At 46.4% G+C, this 20616-nt stretch overlaps 3 protein-coding genes across 5 annotated transcripts; 2 read left to right on the top strand and 1 right to left on the bottom strand.

The window, feature by feature from the left end:
• The first annotated feature begins 310 nt into the window (after positions 1-310).
• vezt (vezatin, adherens junctions transmembrane protein) lies at positions 311-8395 on the top strand. 3 transcript variants are annotated; one of them, XM_086060200.1, is made up of 12 exons: positions 311-541; positions 1213-1332; positions 2800-2889; positions 2979-3151; positions 3469-3756; positions 4657-4806; positions 4873-5020; positions 5404-5771; positions 5848-6041; positions 6112-6218; positions 7006-7213; positions 7329-8395. In XM_086060200.1, the coding sequence occupies exons 1-12, from the start codon at positions 506-508 to the stop codon at positions 7820-7822; spliced, it is 2376 nt and encodes a 791-aa protein (XP_085916326.1). In that variant the 5' UTR covers positions 311-505; the 3' UTR covers positions 7823-8395. The 3 variants fall into 3 exon arrangements, with proteins under 3 accessions (XP_085916326.1, XP_085916324.1, XP_085916327.1); XM_086060198.1 differs by having other exon boundaries at positions 4645-4806; XM_086060201.1 differs by lacking the exon at positions 311-541 and adding an exon at positions 614-878 and having other exon boundaries at positions 4645-4806.
• A 735-nt stretch (positions 8396-9130) lies between these two features.
• On the top strand, positions 9131-13099 carry LOC147159193 (methionine aminopeptidase 2-like). Its single transcript, XM_086060015.1, has 11 exons — positions 9131-9325; positions 9996-10085; positions 10162-10224; positions 10312-10414; positions 10487-10648; positions 10738-10919; positions 10996-11090; positions 11181-11277; positions 11378-11481; positions 11558-11673; positions 12521-13099. The coding sequence occupies exons 1-11, from the start codon at positions 9166-9168 to the stop codon at positions 12771-12773; spliced, it is 1425 nt and encodes a 474-aa protein (XP_085916141.1). The 5' UTR covers positions 9131-9165; the 3' UTR covers positions 12774-13099.
• Positions 12864-20605, bottom strand: usp44 (ubiquitin specific peptidase 44). Its single transcript, XM_086060014.1, has 6 exons — positions 20521-20605; positions 17169-18720; positions 15434-15635; positions 15124-15232; positions 14823-15037; positions 12864-13840 (listed from the first exon to the last, which is right to left on the bottom strand). The coding sequence occupies exons 2-6, from the start codon at positions 18627-18629 to the stop codon at positions 13716-13718; spliced, it is 2112 nt and encodes a 703-aa protein (XP_085916140.1). The 5' UTR covers positions 18630-18720; positions 20521-20605; the 3' UTR covers positions 12864-13715.
• Between the last annotated feature and the right edge of the window lie 11 nt (positions 20606-20616).

Genomic DNA, 20616 nt, shown 5'->3' with positions numbered 1-20616 from the left:
TTGGGTCAAGCTAAAAGTAATGTAAACAAACTATTTCCTGTTGTTGACACAACGTTACATCCATTTGTAAACGACGCCATATTTTTGAAGGATTACCGTGTATAAATCCAAAACATGTCTTATAACTATGATAAAAATAATATACAGGTTTAATCTATTGACTTCGCAACTGTTATTCTAATATTTGTTAGGTGGACGTTTTTATTTTGAAGTATCATTCTCTGTACTTCTTGCCTCATTGTTTCTATCTTTCCTCGCCTGACTTTTCTAACGGTTGTGCCTGTGCTTCACGTGGCCACAAGGGGAGCTAGAGGGTAGAAGCTCCCAATATGGTGTCTCGTGAGGAAGACGCGCTAGAAGTTGCGCTTGGCTGGTTATTGTAGTTTTTTTTTGTTTAGCAACCCGGCTAAACTCCTAACTCTCGCTCTTGTTGCCCGACTCCTCCCGTCCGATCCCCTCCGAAGCTCGGCATGCAGAGCGAGCCACGCGTCGATGGAGGAGCGCCATGACGGAGGAGTTTGACGAAGATGTCGTGTTTGAGGTTCGTATCGCGTATGTCACTTGTTAGCCTATGCTTTGTCATGCTGCTTCCAAACAGACAGTTGCTGATAGCTTAGCTTGGGATGCACAAAGCGGATGCTAGTCGCTTTTTAAAAGTGCGAAATAAATGGTGTTAGTCCAATAGCCCTGCTTCTGATAAACGGGGGCAAGTTTGGGCTGTTGTTGATTGCAAGTAGGTGGGGCGGGGATGACCAGGCAGACGGACCCAATGCGTCGGTTCCGATTAAAAGCACATAGGGTGCACGCGCCGCTCGCACGGATGCATACACAAACGTGTACCTGGATTGCAATACAATGAGCTCGGTGTGACCATGGAAGTAAGTATTATCCTAAAAAAGCATGTATGTGATTGTAATTACACAATTACACAGATGCTCCCACAATGCATCTGTTAAGTGTCCAGTGACGTGATGTAATGCAATGATGCTGACAGCAAGCGGGTCAGACATCTTTCAGGGATGGGAAAGAAGAACAAGCAGGATTAAGACGTCCATTTTCTAGTGTTTGGACACAACCCGGACATGCATTCGTGTTCTGATTAGATGAGGATTTTAATTTTTTGAGTGGAGGAGGCTCTGATGGATTCTGGCTCAACAGGTTGGCGCAAGATGAGAAGCACTCTTGACATGACCTCCGCGTTTGCTTTTGCAGAACTCGCCGCTTTTCCATTACCTGCACGACTTAGGACACACGGATTTCGAGGCATGTCCGACGGCGGCGAGGGACGAGGACGGCGACCGGGGATCTCAGGATGCGCCCCGGACAGCGGAGGTGAGTCCTTCAGATGAGTCCTGATATCTGAAACGGTAAACGTGAGAATGTGTGGACTCTGTGGAGAACTTAAGATTCATCTTCTTCGCTTAAACCTACGCCTATGGCCTTCTTTCCTTACTACTTTCCTTCCTTTTATTTGGCATCCCATTTTCCTTCATTTCTTTGTTTATGCCACTTTTCTACCTTCTTTCTGATCATTTTATGGCTTTCCACCCCTTAGTACTCTTTGTTATGCATTCATACCGCCTTACTTTGCTTCAATTGGGTTTTTTTACCTTCCTTTCTCCCCACCTTAGACCTGTTTATTCTTCCGCCCTTCTTTATTTCTTTCTCCTCCTTCCTTTCTTTTCTTTAACCTACTTCCCCTTCCGTCCTTCCACACAAATCCACTCTTTTTTTCCATTCTGATCTGATCATCCCTCAAATACACTTTTTACAGCTTTTCTGCTTTCTTTCCACCACAGGTCTTCCTTTCCTGCTTTTTTTTATTTTGCATCCTTCTTCCCTTTGCGTGGAAATGCTTTTAGCTAACCCGGCTAGCAGCGCTTGTCACTTGCCCTCGCGTTTCTGGAACTTTCCACATGTGTCACACTTCCCCTTTTTGCTGCTCAGAACAGGAAGTCTTTGGCCAGCGTGTCCCTTTCCTGGATGTCGGATAAAGCCGGAGTGAGCTGGGAATGTCATCCCTGCTTTTTGCTTTTCCTTAAAATGTCTTGCGTCAACCTGCTCGCTGAAGACGTAATTATGGGGCTGATCTGTTCATGACGGATGTATCGCGACCGTGACGTTAAATCATGCTTAATTGTTTGCAATACGGAACAAATTGCCACATTTGCGCACAGTGAGCAGGAATTCTTTGCTCTTTCTTCTACTTTGCTGCACTTACGGTCGGTGATCAATACAACTAATAAAACACACCCCCCCCCCCCCCGCCGCCCTGGGGAAATGGGTCGGTCCCTGGGCCGGGGATCGATGATGCTGAATGACGAGCGTGTCAAACGCAATTACACGCTGAAAAGAGAACAAGAGGGAATTTGAATAAGGATTTGTACTGCTGATCTACAACTTGTACAACTACTTTCTTTTAACATTAAACTTTTATTTTTTCTTGAAAAACATTAGAATTAAATAAACACATGTTATTCTTGTGAAAATATTTTTTACTTTCCTGAAACAAATACTACATAAGACTTTAGTTCTCATTAATGTTTTTTTTTAATTTATGTAGCATTGCCTTTTTAATCTGCAGAAAAAATCATAATATTGCCATTTTGCATCTTTTTATCCAAAAAGAATATAAACAAATATATTAATAATAATAAACGTTTTCCCAATACCACTTTATTCTTTGTAATATGACTTTTTATCTTGAAAAAATATTTTTTTCATGTTACATCCCTTTCTCTTATTTTCTTTTTTCCATTTAATAAAAAAAAAAAAAACTATTTTCTTTCATGCGTGCAGGGAGGAGTCATGCAGAAGCTGGCTGAAGCCTTGTGGAGATGGAATCCACTTCCGAAGGCGGCCTCCTCTCACACAATGGAGCAGCAGCTGGTGGGTCAAGCTTTAAAATAAAAATTTTAAAAAAATCATCATCAGGTCTCCCTTCGCCAAACCTCCTTCGCTCGCTCGCTCGCTCGCAGGACGGCGTGCTCGGCGAGTACTCGGTGCGCTGCATCCTGGATCAGGACGTGCTCCTGCAGGAGGACGTGGAGCTGATCGAGCTGCTGGACCCCAGCCTACTAACGCTCTGCCCGTCGCCCGACCGCGCCGGTGCCCTGCCCCGACCCGCCGTCTTCGCCGCGCCCTCACCCTGGTACGCCTCGCGCGGTTCGCTCGTCACGACTCGCTATTCATTTGAAGGCGATGAGTTACTTTGACTGCGATTGGCTGGCAACCAGTTCAGGGTGTAACCCCGCCTACTGCCCGAAGCCAGCTGGGATAGGCTCCAGCAACCCCCGCGACCCTTGTGAGGACAAGCGGTACAGAAAATGGATGGATGGATGGATGGAGTTACTTTGAAATGATTGGCGTCATAGTTTGTTCTGTGATTATTTAAAAAAAAATTATTATTATTTTTTTTTTAATTTATGCGACATGCGTGTTTGTTTACCTCCACACGTGTCCACTCAGGGACTTGGCAGGTGTGGCGTGCCTGGCGGCAGTTCTTCTGGGTCTGTGCTCGGCGCCGGGGGGCGCGTGGTCGCTGGCGGCCGCCCCATTGGTCCTGGCTGCGCTGGGCTGGGCGGCGGCGGCGCGGGCGGCGGCGCTGTGGAGGCGGGGCGGCGCCCAGCGGTCCGTCCACGCCCGGGTCTCGCAGCTGCGCACGCTGGTCCGCGACAGCAAGGCGCTGACGGGGATGTCGCGCAAGGCCCTGCGGCTGGTGCAAGAGACGGAAGTCATCTCGCGAGGCTTCACCCTGTAAGGTCGCGCGCGTGCTTGCTTGTCTCGTCCAAACGGTGGCGTCGTCATTTTGTGTGCGCTCTCGCTGCATGCTGGACCCAAAACCTGCATGGTTCAATAGGAAAAACAAAATATGACCCCGTTAGCTTAGCTTTAGCATTCCTTTCCAAAAATACCCCCGTCCCCTCATGATTCATGAGTCCCTTTCACGCAGGTCGTATGCAAAAGGGGTGCATTTAATCAGCATCGTGTGCTCGTTGGATGCGACCCAGCGACCGATTCGGCTTCTTGCAATCTCAACTCAACTCAGGCTTGATCCAAAGTATGCTGTCAAATTTTAGACCCATTTCTAATCTGCCTTTTAGTTGCTTTGAGTCCCGCCGCGCTGCCCCGTTGTCGTATGGTGTTCCACAGGGTTCTGTTTTGGGGCCCCCTGCTGTTTTCACTGCATTTGCTGCCCCTTGGTTCCATCTTACGAAAACATAGGATTTGTTTTCACTGCGATGCGGAGGACCGTTAGATCTATGTCCCAGTATTTATATTTTATATTTATTTTGTGTTTAGTTTTACTCGTTTTATTTATTTTATGTGCAGCACTTTGCATTTAGCATGTTTGTTTAGAAATGGTTTATAAATTAAATTGAGTTGAGTTGAGATTTCAGCAATCAGATATTTAGATCAGTCCCAGGTTTGCGCTATAATCATTGATTTAACGGTTTGAATTTCGGCACCTCTGAAGCAAAACACCATGAAAATGTCATCTTAAGCATATACTGTGAAAGGGGCTCGCTCCCGGCACTTCATTTTGTCCCGTGTTGTGATTGGTTCTCAGTGTGCTTTATATGTGTGCCCGCCTCTTACCAATTCGGGACGTCGCCACAGTTGTATCACATTTCACTTGTCAAGTTTGCTCGACAGGGTGAGCGCTGCCGGCACCTTTAGCAGGGCGGGGTCGGGTGGGTTGGCGCCCCGAGGCCAGCAGCTGATCGGACTGCGGAAGGCCCTCTACCGGGCCCTCCGCTCAGCCTTCAGAGCCTCGCGAAGGGCCACCTGTCACATGCTCAAAGAATATCCTTTTTGATTGAATTGAATTTTGAATTTTTGAGTTTTGTTCCCCTTAACACCCCCCCCGACGTTCCCGCTGACTTCGGAGGTGGACAACGTGACCAACTACGTGTCGGCGGTGCCTCTGAAGGAGCTGGGCCTGGGTCTGGGTATCGAACACCTGGGCGACGAGCAGGCCCAAGAGCTGACCGACGACTACAGCCTGCCCGCCCTCAAGGTATGATTGAATTGGAATTCCGTGCAAAGTCAAAGAAGTAAGTTCGCCTCATGTTTTCTTGAAAGAATTGTGCATCTGTTGAACCTTCTGCCGGGTCATGTCCATTTATTTATTTATTTATTTATTTATTTATTTATTTATTTATTTTTATTTTTATTTTTATTTTTATTTTTATTTTTATTTTTATTTTTATTTTTATTTTTATTTTTATTTTTATTTTTATTTTTATTTTTATTTTTATTTTTATTTTTATTTTTTATTTTTTTATTTTTTTTTAAGGTCATGTCCATTTATGAGCACAACTGTATATTCAATGTTGTACCCGCAGTTGTCATGTTCATCCTCGGTTTTTTCATCTAAATGACATTTTTGTCCTCTTCCAGATGTTGTTCCAATTGTGGGTCGGCCAAAGCTCAGAGTGCTTCCGCCGATTAGCCCTGCTAATGTCGCCCCGCCGCCTCGAGGAGGAGCTGAAGGAAGGCCCGCCTCCCAATGAAGATTCCTCCGCGCCTCCTCTTCCTCCCGCGCTGCACCGCTCCATCGCCGGCGTGACGGAGCCGCTCCACCGCGCGCTGGCCGCCTGCCTGGCGGAGGTGCAGCGGAGCTACGACTTCCACCGCCACTTCGAGACGCAGGCCAGGGCGCCGGGTTCCGAGCGCGGCTCGCGGGTGCGAGAGAAATGCCGGGAGCTCAACACCCTCCACACTTCCATCCGAAGCCTGCAGCTGCACCTCAAGGCCCTGCTGAGCGAGTGAGTACGACGCACGCAAGTGCTCAAGCGTACGCCTCCTCCGGGGGGTTGACGAATCGGAATCTCTCTCGTTCAGGATGATTATCCTGGAGGACGATCTGGAGAAGCTGATGGTGTCCAAGGAGCCCAGCGAGATGACTCTGGAGGGCTACCGGGACCTGAGCGACAGGCTCAACCAGCTCCAGCCGCACATGCAGGCCAGCGCCGGATGCTGGGACGACACCGTCGGACAAGTGGAGCGCATGCTGAGGCGGGCCAACGACTGTCCAGGTAGGAAGAAAAAGCGGCGTCGGGGAACGTTCGATCCATGAAATCATGCGTGTCGATGTCGTTTCGACAGGAAACTCTGCGGGTCAGAACCAGTGTGGGACCCCGGTGTTAGACATGCCCGATCCTCCTCCGTCCTATCCTTTGATCCTGGACAGAGATCCTGTTCCGGAAGAGTTGGTGAGAGCTGTCTTTTTCCAGCTCGCTGTCTTTTTCCAGCTCGCGGTCTCAGGAGGTTGATGTGTGAATTTGTGAGAGGAAGTTACGCCTCCATTACAGGTTTACTTGACTTGAAATGACGAGGGGGGGGACCACAAATCAGTAGGGCTGGGTATCGATTCTAATCTCCTCAATCAATTTGATTTCGATTCACGAGAGTTCAGTTCGATTTGATTTTTTTCCCAATACGATTTGATTCACTCTTGATTAATTATGCAACATCATTTCTTAAGTATCAAGGACATGAGGAAGTAATTAGTTAAATAATTTAGTTTATTAATTAAAATGAACACGTTATAATCACTTAAGTTTTACACAAAGACTGACATCAGCAAGGATGAGATAAAAATATTTTCATAATTCTCATTCAATAATTGTAAATATAAATAAAAAAAAAGATTCTGAATTGTCTTAAAGTGCAATAAGTTAAGTCTTTCATAAACGTAAGAAAATAATTTTTAATTCATGTGAACAGTAAATTTCAAGAAAACAAGACACACAAAAAAATGGCTTTTAAAAATCTATTGTTATGAATTTATGTGAAAAAGACATTAAAATAATCAATTTGTGGTTTTATGAATCTGTATCAGGCTCGAAAAAGAAAATCGATTTGATATCGATTCCTCGATTTCGATTTTTAAACCCAGCCCTACAAATCAGTTCTGTCCCACAACGTTAACGTGTCTGTTACGCCCGTCACACCTCCGACGCGCCAATTTGCGCTACCAATATGACTGGAATGTGACAGGAGCTCGAGGCCTACGTGTCCGACTCGGACTCTGACGGCGAAGGCAAGGAATCGTGGTGCGACATGCTGACTCCCGAGGAGCGGGAACGTCAGCGGCGCGAGCGGGAGGAGTCCCGCCGCGTGCTGTTCGAGCTCAAGGCAGTGCTGGGCTTCCGCACGTCCGAGGGTGAGAGGATGAAGAGGAAGCAGATGCTCTTCAGCGACCAAGGTGCGAAATGTGTCTTGAGCGTCATTCCCATTTTTCGATTGGCAATCGAAAGCCCAATGAGTGACTGATGATTAAAAGCTGGTTTGCGTCAATCGAGTACTTCCTGCCGTTGCAGCTGCTTCCATCGGCTGCTCCGACGCCGCCACAGATCCGTTGGCCGCACCTGCCGCCTCAGCAGAAAGAGACGACGGCGGAGGAAATGACCTATCGGAGTCGGTGGCAGGAAACGGACAGGAAGGAAAGGAAGAGCGGGTGACGCCTGACCCCTCCGAGTTCAGCTGCGGTTTGGAGGCGGGGGAACAGGCGGCGGGAACGTCGGCGTGCGCCCGAGGAGGAGGAGGCGGAGGAGGCGGCGGCGCGTCAGAGTTACATCAATACGACGGAGAGGAGGGCGACGAGGAGAACCTGAACGGCTTGGACGGATTCCTCAAGCCCAGAGTTCCCGCTTTCTCCATCATGGACAGACTGACGGAGATCCACGGCTCAGAGACGCTCAGCTTCAGCTCGGCTGTGGCGGCGCAGGTGGCGGCGCGATCGCACTCGCTGGTCAAGATGGAGGAGCAGACGTTTGGAGATGAAGAGGACGACGGGGGGGGAGAGGAGCACTGATTTCTTGAGCTGGTGGGAGGTTGTTTCACTTTACTGTTCTTTATTGCTCAGGAAACAGAACCGCGAAAATGTGTGAAGACTTCCCCTCACTTCAACACTAAATGATGACTTGTGCAACTGGAATTGTTTGGAGAATCAATTAATTATACAGTGGGACGAGAAAAGAACCGTGTGGAACTCCACAAATAACAGGCAATTCTAGGGTGAAGAACATGCTGTAGTGTGTCTTATTAACGTTTTGTTGCTCAAGTGTCCTGGTCTGATTTTCCGATCCAAAGCTTGACCTTGCGTGGAGGAAAGGGGAAGTTGGGGGGGGGGATACTATTTACCATCGGCGCTTTATTTCAAGAGGGACGCATGTGCATTCATTGTGACATCACCAATATATGCGGACAGTTCCTCAAACTGCTCAGATTGCTTGCTTGGAATCGAACACACGCGATTATTTCTGTCGAGTAAGGGACAATCTCTGGCGGGTCTTTCCTCATCTACGCCCCGCCCTCCCTTGCAGGTGAGGTGTACACACCTTGTGCTTTTTCCAACGTGAAATAAAATACAGTTACAAAAAAAGTATTTGGTGGGTGTATCAAATTGTTGTTCTTGCTGCTCGTGTTTCGTGGGGTGCCAAAGAACAGGTTTGGTGGGTCACTTGATATGACCCCGCCCCCCCCAAGGATTAGCATTTGTTTGGCCTACAACAGCTGGCCTCCCCCACTAAGCCACTCCTGAGTCCTGACTTAAGTTACAGAAACCTGATGAAGTAGATTTAAGCGACTTTCACATTTAATACATAAATAGACTACCGGTAGTATTACTTCCTGCAGGTCAACTTTAAGGACTTTAAACATGATCACATTTAAGAAAAGTCACGGCACAAAAAGTATGCAGTACTTTTATACTGAAATATAACTTGTTCAATTTATTCAGTAGGAAATTTGGGCCTGTTTTGTTTAACAAAAAAACTATTATTTTGTTGTATGAACGGCAACAGGTTAATTCTGCCATCTTGTTCTGCCCTGGCATAGATGGATAAACAAAAACAGTAAATATTAAAATTACGATTAAAAAACAAAAAAACTATAGAAAATTGTAGGGCAACAAAAACAATGACGTCGTACGCGATTAATTTGTAGATTACGATGAACCAAAAACGTAACAGACACGATTCTATTCATTTACTGTACTTCCCAACAGTGCGTTTTTGCCATCTAGTGGCTGCCAGCGTCACTGGCCAACATTCCAGGTCATCGAAGTTACATGAACGCATCACGATGACGCAAGAACTTCCCCAAAGTTCCCATAATGCTGCGCGCTTACCTTAGCAGCAGCAAGCTGTCATCATCATGGCGGCGGTGCTCGCGGAGACGCTAGTAGAGCAAAAAAAGGTCCAGGAAGCCCAAATGAACGGCGACGCCGCGGATCGCGAGAACGCCGACCAGGTTGAAGAGGCGGCCGCGAAGAAGAAGAAGAAAAGGAGGAAGAAGAACAAGTCAACTGCGGCCGGTAAGACTGCCGCGAGCAGGCTTAGCTTAGCAAATGCTACCTGTTGGTGGTGCTGCGACAGGGCGGACATTTTTACAATTTCTAAACCCGGATCAATCGGAAATTGGCTTCAATATAAAACATTAACCGTTTAAAATGTAATTAAATGTTGAAATTCCAAACGATAAAGCGCAGTGAAATAGTTATTACGCATTTATACAATATAAATATTTGTAATATGTTCAATAATTTAATGATTTAGAAAACCAATCTAACGTCGTAGTGGTTTATTTTGAAATGTCATCCGGAAGTACAATGACTTGGGAAATTGGACTTGATGGTTCTCCTTGTTAGCCATGCGGGTAGGGATCGCGTTTGGATTTCACGTCAGGCCTCCCTTCGTAAAATATCTTTCGACAACCCGTGACACTTAATGAAATCCACCCAAATTTTAACTTTATTTAGCAAAAAACAAGTTTAATACTCCGGTCGGACAACTTTCTTCTCCTTTTATTTCCCTGAATCTCCACTAAGTGTTCCGGTTTCGTAGTTGAGAGTTCAATTACGTAAACTTGTGTGACTTCTTTATTGGACCAAAATAGTTCAAATCAAAGGATCACATCACGTCAATGCTAAGCAGGTTTCTATCTCTACACACAAGCATTTTTCATACCAGTTTGTCTCTTTGCAGGTCCTGAGGGTGACGATGTTGCGGAGGTGACGAAGGAGCTGGAGAAGCAGGTGATGGAGGACAAAGACAAGGAGGAGGATGGCGAGGAAGGTGGGCGTTAAAAAACAGTTTTTCGTTGCGCATGTGTTTTAATCCACCCGTCACCTCAAATCGCTCGCCTTTGCAGATGCAGATGATGGTGAGAACGCTGCAGGGAAGAAAAAGAAGAAGAAAAAGAAGAAGAAGGGATGTAAGTTGCTGCATGGTGCACCTTCAAAATAAACCAGGAAGTGACTCATTCGCAAGGCTTTGTGATGTTTTTTTATCTTTTCCCCAGCCAAAGGTCAGACTGACCCTCCGTCTATTCCCATTTGCGAGCTGTATCCCGGTGGCACCTTCCCCATCGGACAGGAGTGTGAATATCCTCCCTCACAGGACGGGTAAGGACATGGACACACTTGGACAATTTTTGTGGTATGATTTTGTCTAAAAGCGAACGTGTTCGGCGGCAGGCGCAGCGCGGCGTGGCGCAGCAGCAACGAAGAGAGGAAAGTGTTGGACAGAGCCAACGAAGAAGTATGGAACGACTTCAGACAGGCGGCGGAAGCTCACAGGCAGGTCCGGCAGCACGTCAGAGGCTTCCTCAAACCCGGGATGACCATGATTGAAATCTGGTGAGGCCGCGCCCGCTGTCCTTCACTCTCTCTTCTCGGATCGCGTCCTTTCCAACTGGCGCTTCCTTTTCCCTCCCGCCACATGTCAGCGAGCGTCTGGAGGATTGCTCCCGGAAGCTGGTCAAGGAGAACAAGCTGCACGCCGGCCTGGCGTTCCCCACCGGCTGCTCGCTCAACCACTGCGCCGCCCACTACACTCCCAACGCCGGCGACGCCACTGTCCTGCAGTACGACGACGTGTGCAAGATCGACTTCGGCACGCACATCAACGGTACGGGGGAATGGATCGCGTCGTCGAAACGCTTGCGCAAAGACACGGCCGCCTTCATGTTTGTTGGTGTCTGCAGGGCGAATCATTGACTGCGCCTTCACCGTCACCTTCAACCCAAAATATGACAAGTTGCTGGAAGCCGTCAAAGATGCCACCAACACCGGCATCAAAGTACGCCATGCTCAAAGATTTTTTTTTTAGTTTTTAATAAACACACAAAAATCCCAATTGACGTTTTTTTTTTCTCTCCCTTCATCGCAGAACGCTGGAATCGACGTACGCTTGTGTGATGTCGGGGAAGCCATTCAAGAAGTGATGGAGTCCTACGAGGTGGAGCTGGATGGCAAAACGTACCAAGGTAACACGTTTGTCCAGGCATTAGGACTTTTTTGGGGGGGCTGGTTCCACACACTCACATAAAAAAAATTTTTTTTTAAAAAACCTGCTTGTTTCCGTAGTCAAACCCATCCGAAACCTCAACGGCCATTCCATCGGTCAGTACAGGATACACGCTGGAAAGACGGTGCCCATCGTCAAAGGAGGAGAAGCCACTAAAATGGAGGTGAGCTTCAAAAGCAGGACTATCCCTTTTTTTTTTTTTTTTGCAAGTTTCCTGAAGGTTTTTATTTTGTGGGCAGGAAGGAGAGGTGTATGCCATCGAAACGTTCGGCAGCACGGGCAAAGGTATCGTCCACGACGACATGGAGTGCTCACACTACATGAAGAACTTTGACGTGGGCCACGTGCCCATCAGGTTGGCTTTTTTGTTTTCTTCTTTATCTCATCTTTATTAAGTAGAAATGAATAAGATGCATTTATGACTAGAACTTTTAAGTGAGTGAGGGAATGAAGTGGACTTAATAATAATCACTTTAACACCACCTTATTTTTGTTATTTTATGAAGTATATTTGAAAATAGTTTTATTGGTTATGTATTTGTAATGTAATTTTGCTAATATTTATAACAGTTAGGTGGAAAAAATAGGATGAATTAATCTAAATGTATTAATGAAGATTCTGAATCATATTAATGGAAATGTTGAATGAGAATTAATCTTTTTATTTATTTATTTAAATAATTGTATAATTTGTAGACTTTTAGAAATTAAAATACATTTGATGCCATAGAAATTTAGTGAGAATAAAGATGAACTTTTTTTGATTTATATTAATTGAAATTAGTTTTTATTACATTTTAAACATTTAATTTTATAGACATTTGTGTCAAATTAATACTTTTGTTGTATTTGTAAATGCATATAAATAACCGTATTTGAGTACATTTTGAAAAGCGCCTTAAATATACAACAAATAATATAGTTATCAATTTATTTAAAAAATGTCAAACAAAAATAAGAAAATTGAGTAATGGACTAGCAAAAAAATATTTGACTTTTGTCCCCCAAAAATCTGAAAATATATTTGGCTTGATTTTACATATCTGAAAAGTTATTCCATTTTATTCATAAATCAACATCAAACAATGCAGTCAGTCAGTGAAATATGTATTAATATAAATCTTCCTAGTCCAAATCTTTAATTAAAACGGAAAATTCTTACCTTTTTGGAGAAAAAAAGTTTGACCTTCCTCCGTTGGCAGGCTCCCGCGGGCCAAGCACCTCCTGAACGTGATCAACGAGAACTTCGGCACGCTGGCGTTCTGCCGCCGCTGGCTGGACCGCCTGGGCGAGAGCAAGTACCTGATGGCCCTGAAGAACCTGTGCGACTTGGGCATCGTGGACCCTTACCCGCCGCTGTGCGACAACAAGGGCTGCTACACGGCGCAGTTCGAGCACACCATCCTGCTCAGGCCCACCTGCAAGGAGGTGGTGAGCCGCGGCGACGACTACTGAACGGCCACGCACGCACCCACGCACGCACGCACCAACAACAACATCCACAAACGGCACGGACTTGCTTTCTTGACACTTTTCTATCCGCTCTTCTCCCGGTTTAACAAGCAGGAAGGTTTCAGTTTCCTATTTGCTCAAGATGGAAAACTGTGAACTGCTTTTGCCGCACGTCAAACTTGGATCAAGTTCAGCTCGTGTCGGGTGGCTGCAATTCAGTACGTTTGGCTTCTGTTGCTAACAGCAGGCAATGAATGCCTCGCTTCCCATTTTCAACCCCCTGGAAGGTTTTTTTAAGGAAAAAAATAAAAAATAATGTGCTCATCTAACGATTTGTCTTTACATGTGCAAGCATTGACCAGATGTCGTTTTTAGTAGAAAAGTGGAAAAATATTCTCATTTTATTGAGGTAATTTTCTCTAGAAAAAAAAGTGAGGTAACAATTTGCATAGTACTACACACAAATAGAGTAGGAGCTGATGATAAACTGTGCTTTCAAGGAAACTTTTTTTTTTTTTTATCTCTATATATACAGCGTCCTCCCACATGGAGGTAAAATCTCTGGAGTGTGTGCTCCATTAAATACAATCAATCCCCATGTGCTGTGTACAAAAAAAAAAAAAAATTGCAGGTGGTGTTGGATCAGGAATTGGGAAATACATTCCTCGGTTTAAAAACGTTTGGCCTATAAAAATAGATCTCCGTAGAAAAAAAGGGCACTTTACTGTCAGGGTTGGAACACGATAACCTAAAAGTGGGGCTTTTAGGTCCTGCCAACGCCTGCCTGCATACAAACAAACTAGAAAGGTTTGACTTAGCAGGACTTCGGTTTGTGTACCAGGCCAGCCTCTTTTCATCTCTGATCAACAATACAACTGTACACTGAAGAAAAGCTACATCATTACCGCCATATACGAAAAAGTCCTTTCCAGCAAAAGTCCTGGCCTACAGGGGCCGATCTTTGTCCTGAGTTACTCTCTGCGTGTAGAAGAGGATGTAGGCCTGCGCTCGGCACACCTCGTCCACGGAACACACGCTCATCTTGGAGTCGTTGCAGTGGACCCAGAAACCTGAAAGGAAGTCGCACGTCGCATTAGCCAGCAGAAATGGACAACGGAACAATTGGTGTTGTTCTAAAGTGCTCTATAAATATTAGGGGTGGGAATCTTCCAACTGTCTCACGAGTCAATTCTGTTTTTTGGGTCTGCGATTTGATTCAGAATTAGATTTTGACAATGATTTCTGCTTCAATTTATAGATGTGCAAAGAATCCTCAATCTACTCCAGTCTGGTTTGCAAGACAGAATGACAAATGGAGACATTCAAATGTCTTTCTCCTTCTTCTTCTTTTTTTACATTTATTGCATTAATTAATGTTTTGAATTGTAAGGAAAGTGCCCTTTCCCCACAAAAACAGTGTGTGGACTACTCTATGTAGCTAGCTATATACTCGCTCAAAAATAATCCAACGCTGGTATCTATTTCACCCGGTTCCATTCTCACTGACCAAACAGAGTGGACGATTAAAGAAGTGACTTGTTAAGCTTGTTTAAGGAACGTAGCTAGCTCAAGGCTAACGCACAATGGAAAGTGCCATTGACTCGCTAACACCAATTAGCGCGCTACTCGCGGCGCTTTTATCACTCAAAAGAACGGCTATTCATACAAAACGCTTCAGGAATGTATACAGAGAATCGTGTTAACATTACTCACCGGCATATTCTCTTCCTACGATGCAAAAATACGACTTTTATTGGCATAACTGGAGCTTGACTTTTTCCCTTCTACTCCCTAATGTGGCTACAACTTATCAGTGTATCAGAACCACACTGCCCCTAAGTGGCCAAATCGTGTACAACATGAATAGCGCTGCCAGTATAAAATAATTTATATAAAATCGATTTGGGAACATTTAAAATTAATTCTGAATCATATTAAATGAGAATCAATTTTTTGGGGGGCACACCCCTAATAAACATAGAGTTGAGTTGAGTAATGGGAGTCACTAACCTGTTTGTTCTTGTGTTTAAAATAAATAAATAAATAACTCACCTCCCGCCGAATTGTAGCAGTAGGCGGTGTAGTGGCCCGAGCCGAAGCCTTTCCCATGATGCATCACCACAGCAGACAGCTCGTAAAGGAAGTGCTTGGCCCGCGGCGAGCCCGGCGCGGCGGAGGGCTCGCCGCAGCTGTACGGCTCCATGTTGAGGAGCTGGTCGAAGCTCACGTGGACGCCGATTTTCTCCCGGTGGTTCCGACCGGACCACCTGAGCACATTTTTGTAATTATTAAAAGAAGCCATTTGTTTTTTTGTCCCTCTTATTTATTAACAGATGAGGAGTCTGAAACGTACCTGAAGCGTTTGAGGTGGAGCCGCAGCACCTGAGGCAGCTTATGGATCATCAGCTGTTTTTGTGCTTCGGTGAGGAGGAACGCTTTGGACAAAGACCGCCTTCGTGTCGCTAAATTTCAACAAATTGAAGAAGAGGAGCATATTAAGTTAATAGTGTCTTGCTCAAGAACCACACAAAAAAAGCAAATCAATTTTTATCAATGAATTGTATGGAATTTAAAAAAAAAATGCATTTTCATGAATTTGGAGGTTTATTGAGAAGAGATACAAATAAAAGAAAATAGTTGCTCAACAACTTTGGTGTACTGACAGTTGCAGCGGTCGCAGGCGTAGATGTTGCCCTCCAGCGCTTCGGTCTCTGTGAATTTGGCCAACATTTCGGTGAGGTGGCAGGGGGCGTGCGTGGCCGACTCGCGGCTGCTGTTGCTGTGGTAGCGCTCGGGGAACTCCAGCGACAGGTCCCAGAAGGGCTCCACCGTGTTGGAGCGATGCTCGCAGGACACGCACGTCACCTGCCGGGTAAAAGATGGCAAGCGGTCAACGGTCACGTCCATAAATCGAAAGCAGAAATCGTTGCCAATCAAATCATTTTGAATCAAAAAATGGATTCCGAATCGAATGGCAGACCCAAAAATCGAAATCGAGACGCGAGACAAAGATTCCCGCGCGCCTTATTGAGACTAAAGGGGCTGCATAGAACATACAGGGATGTGATTTGACCAAAGTGAAATTATCTGAAAATTTAGCCGGGGGGGGGGGGGGGGGGGGGGTTCCGGGGGCCGCGGGCACTCAGCTCGGTCCAGAGCTGATGGGTTTTCCGTGTTTTTAAGTACTTTCAATGCACTCAGATGACAAAGAAATAGACAAAACAACAGCATACATTTTCAATGTATATTGAACTATCCCATATAAAATTGCAGTTTTAGTCAACTCAAAATCAGTCACATTCAAAAACATTGGACTGCCTTTGCTTTTAAAAACTATCACTGAGAATATCATCATATATATTTACCATGCAATAAATCATTTAATCAATCATTCTTACTTTAATACATAATGCATAACAAAAACATAAAATACCTCATGCGGCAAGCTCTGGTAAAAACACAATCATGCATTCGTCGAAAATGCATGATTGACTAAGATCGTCTCTGTAACTGCATACATCAAGACAGTCAACATATTGAAAGCTGAAAAGTGCAAACATGCAGCATTCATTTGAGTTTGTGTCAATGATTAACCATGTTAAATATTTATGGCCATTTTTATTACGTTATAATATTTTCGAAAATTTGATTTCGATTCATTTGAAACGTTTACCACCGACCTCAAAATTCACGACTGGATCACGTCTCTCGATTACCGCTTCCGATTGTGATGTCAATAAGGGATGGAGGCCGTAAAGTTTTGGAGTTTTCGTTTGGGCACCGAAACTTCCAGCGACGGAATAATTTGTTGTTCTTGGCTGGAGTTCTTTCACGTGTTTTTTGCTCTTTGCGTGACTTTCGAGAGCTTTGAAACCTCTCGCACCATCGTCAACGGTATCACGGCACCAAATGCAAAGCGCTTTCCCGGCACGATCGATCTTCCGAATGAAGTCACTGAACAAATTCGTCACAGTCTTCTTTCCGACATTTGCAGATATATCCTTCACTAACCGGTCCCATCGAAACTTGTTTTTTTACGATCTTGTCAATTTCCTTAACTCGCGGAGCATCTTTGCGTTCGATCACGGACATCTTTCTTTTAAACACCCGGCAAAAACGTCTGAGAAATGAACAATGGCATACGCCTATGCCTTTATAACAAGCGTGTTTATTGGTCAACACGGAGACTTCAGCCAATCGCAAGATCGGTTTCATTTCAGTTACGGAAACACTAAAATGGAACGCTGTCGAGAGACGAAATCGGATTTTTTACCACATAAAAAATTGTAACATTTTATTTTTGGAGATTAAAAAAGCGGAATTCCGCGAATTAGCGGAAAAATCACATCCCTGAACATATGATTGTCAAGAAATGTTTGAAGTGATTTTGCGTGTCACCTGGCTGAGGAGCTGCCCGTGAAAGATCGTGTTGACCACGCTGAGGACCTGCTTGATGAGGCGCTTCTGCGTGTGCGGCACGTCGGCGCTGGGCGCGTGCGCGCCCGTGCTCTCCAGTTCCCGCTGCACCTTGTCCAGCAGCTCGCACAGGAACTCCTGCGCGTCCTGCTGCGCGTAGCCGCGGAACGCCGGGATGAGCTGCCACACCGAGTGCAGCATGGCGAACGGCGACACCAGCGCCCACTTGCCCGACCACATGACCTGGAAGAGGGTGTGCAGCTCGTGGCACAGCGAGATGTGCTTGGAGCTGGGTTCTTTGGGCTGGATCAGCTCCATGCTGCGGCCCCGCGAGGCGCCGCCGCTCAGCCCCGCCCCCGCCGGCTTCCGGTGGGGCGGGCGGGACGAGGGCTTGGCCGCCAGCTGGCCGTGCACGGCCGACGTCAGCAGCTCCAGGGCCCGCGCCAGGTCCAGGCGCAGGAAGCACTCCCTGAAGACGTACAGGTGGCTCAGCACCTGCAGGATGGAGTTCATGTAGCACGTGTTGCCCAGGTTGCGCAGGCCCGTCACGCCGGGGGTGACGGTGGGGCGCCGCTTCAACGGGGAGCCGCCCTCTTTGGTGGCCTGCTTCCGACGGGCGGCGGTTGGGCGAGGGGGCGTGGCTAGGGTTTTGCATTTGCCGGCAGCTGAAGAACGACGCTTGGATTTGGCTTTGGATTGCGTCTTTTTGACCCTTTTCTTCCTTGCGGCGGGAGATCGAGAGCGTGGCGCCGACGTCTTTTTGGCCGTTTCCGCGGCGGCGTCCGACGCTCTCTGACTCCTCCGACGTAAGCGGCGGCTCTTCCTCAGCGGGGCGTTCTCCAGCTGCTCCTGCAGTTGCCTCTTGTGCGCCCGCCTCCGTTCCCTGGCCTCCCGTTTCTGCTCCACCTCCTCGTCGCGCCGCCGCTCCTCCTCCTGCCTGGCCCGGCCGCAGTCCGTCAGCCCGAACCAGAAGCGGAAGACGCGGCCCATCAGCGCGCGGCGGCGGTGCCAAAGAGCGGTAAACATGCGGTCCTCGTCGCGCAGCTGCAACTCGCTGGCGCCGCAGGGCGTGGGGGCGTCGGCGGCCGAGCGGAGGGTGCGCCCGCTGCGCGTGGTCACCTCGTAGCGTTGGCTCTGGATGGCGGCGAGGGTGCCGCGGAGCAGCTTGAGGTCACCCGTGTTGTTGTCGTTCAGGACGTAGTCGTCGCACAGGTAGCAGAAGACGTAGAGCTCGTTGACCTCCATGGCCAGCGGGTGGCGCTGTTGCTTGAAGTGCTGCAGGGCGTGCTCCTCGATGTAGCGGCCGCACGCCACGTGAGCGCAGCCCAGGCAGGCCCAAATGGACTCGCTCGTGTTGCAGTCCACGCAGTGCCACTTCTGCGGGTTGAGGATGGAATGATCCGGGGCCAGCCGCAGACGCCCCACGTGCTTGCAGCGGTCCATGGTTCAAAGCTGTCGCCTGCCGGGCCGTGTCACGCTGGCTTCATATCACCGTGGCGATGAGAAGAGACACCCTCCCAGGGCATGCTGATGTCTGCCGAGGTTTAGAATACTTTCTTAGGAGAAATTGACCAACAAATTATTCCCAACCACTGTCAAAAAAAATAATAATTCACCCATTTTCACTTAACTTATTTTACAGCTGTGCTGTGACATTTTTGAATAAAAATATACTTTCGAATCCTACTATAAGTCTAATATGTGCAAATACACGACTGACATGATGCACAAATATCATTTCTATTATTATCGGCGGATTTCTTTATTATCTGGTTTATCTACATGACAGCAAATTGGTCGATAATTGCCACCGATATTATCGTGCATCTATAGTAAAGATATTTTTGGTCAAATTGTTACAGAGAGTACAAAGATTGAAAAAGCAGGGAGCAAGAACCACCCCCCCCCCCCCCGATAAACAACTTTTACGAGATGCAAGCAGACGCAACTCCTGCGTTTCACATGACTCAGCGACATTATACACTAGCGGGAAGCTGATTAATCAGTAACTACTCTGCCAGCGGCTGGCTCATAGTTCTGGGTTTGAATCTGTGATTGACTGGCGACAGGTCTAGGGTGTGTTTGCCGTAACTGCCAACTCACCTGCTAGCACTATTTTGCTGCGAATTGCACGTGAACTGGACTTTAAGGTTAGGGCTGGGCAATATAGCAAAACAAATTAAAATACATTGATTTTTGTGTGTGCAGTCATTCTGGATGATTGCGATTTTTATCAAAGTAATGAACCAAAAAAACATATATTTAAAGAATTAATTTATTCAAAAATAAATCCTGTGCCAAATGTTCAGACAATGTTGCACAGATTTTAAATCAAATTTAACGTAAACTTAACATTCATAGCTTGCTTATAATACTACAATTAAGTAGTTATAGTAACTATTGCAAACACGTGCTAGCCTCATTTTCAACTATTCGATTTTTAAAATCGATTCATTGCCCAGCCCTAAAGGGTTAGGCTCGGTGCCAAAACAAAAATCTTAGTGAAAAGAAACAGAAAGGGGTGAAGCGAATTTGTTTGTTTTTTTAAAAACAAACTTTATTCAACAATCTTAATTTACAATCAAACATCAGGTACATCAAACAAGTACCTTTCAACAGGGATGAAGCGAGGTCGGAACCACGCACAACAGTGCACGACTCGGACCGGCAATTGACCAATCAGAGGCGTTCACGGCAAAATAACGCTAGCAGGAGAGTTGCCGGTCAAGGCAAAAATAGCCACTGCCCAGCCCCAATGAGGACAAGTTAACCGACTGTGGAAGGACTGAATCGTCATAACCGCACAACAAATGCATCTTAATGTTTGGGGGAAATGACGCAGGCTGACGAGCGGCAACAAGTTTGAAAACAATTGCAACTAATGGGATGCGCTCCAGTCAACAATTTTAGCGCCTATTACGATGCAAGATGGTATTTTCTCCTAAATCGAATGCAAATGCAGCCTGCCACTCAAGACACAAAATAGCAACAAGAAGAGTGCACAAAACTAGGGCTAAAGAAAAGCAGCTTGCAGTAAACAAACTCAAATCAAGCGCCGAGACAGCAAAAGTGACGCAAACGATTGCATATTTAAAAAGATATTGTCACACGCAAGGAGAATGTTGAAAGACGAGACATTTCCACCTTTTGTCATATTATGTCAATCCCGACTGACTAGCCAGCATGCTAGGCTATCTTTAGCTGGGGTAGCTGCTGCTTTCATGTCAGCACATTTCGGCTCAGAAGCAATCGTCACCGGGGCTCGTTCGGATCGGAGCCGGGTTAGTAGGCGAACACGTCGGAATCAAAAAAAAAAAAGCAACAAGAAACATACCGAGCTTCTCTTCTACTTGGCGACACTCAAGGATGTGCTTTTATTACTCCACGGAGGGTCGCCATCTTGTCAGCAGCTGTCGCGTGGTTGAGGGCA

The sequence above is a fragment of the Leptonotus elevatus genome, chromosome 17, assembly GCF_054856555.1.
Source record: "Leptonotus elevatus isolate MCC_2025b chromosome 17, RoL_Lele_1.0, whole genome shotgun sequence".
NCBI lineage: Eukaryota > Metazoa > Chordata > Actinopteri > Syngnathiformes > Syngnathidae > Leptonotus > Leptonotus elevatus.
This window is presented reverse-complemented; position numbering and strand designations above follow the sequence as displayed.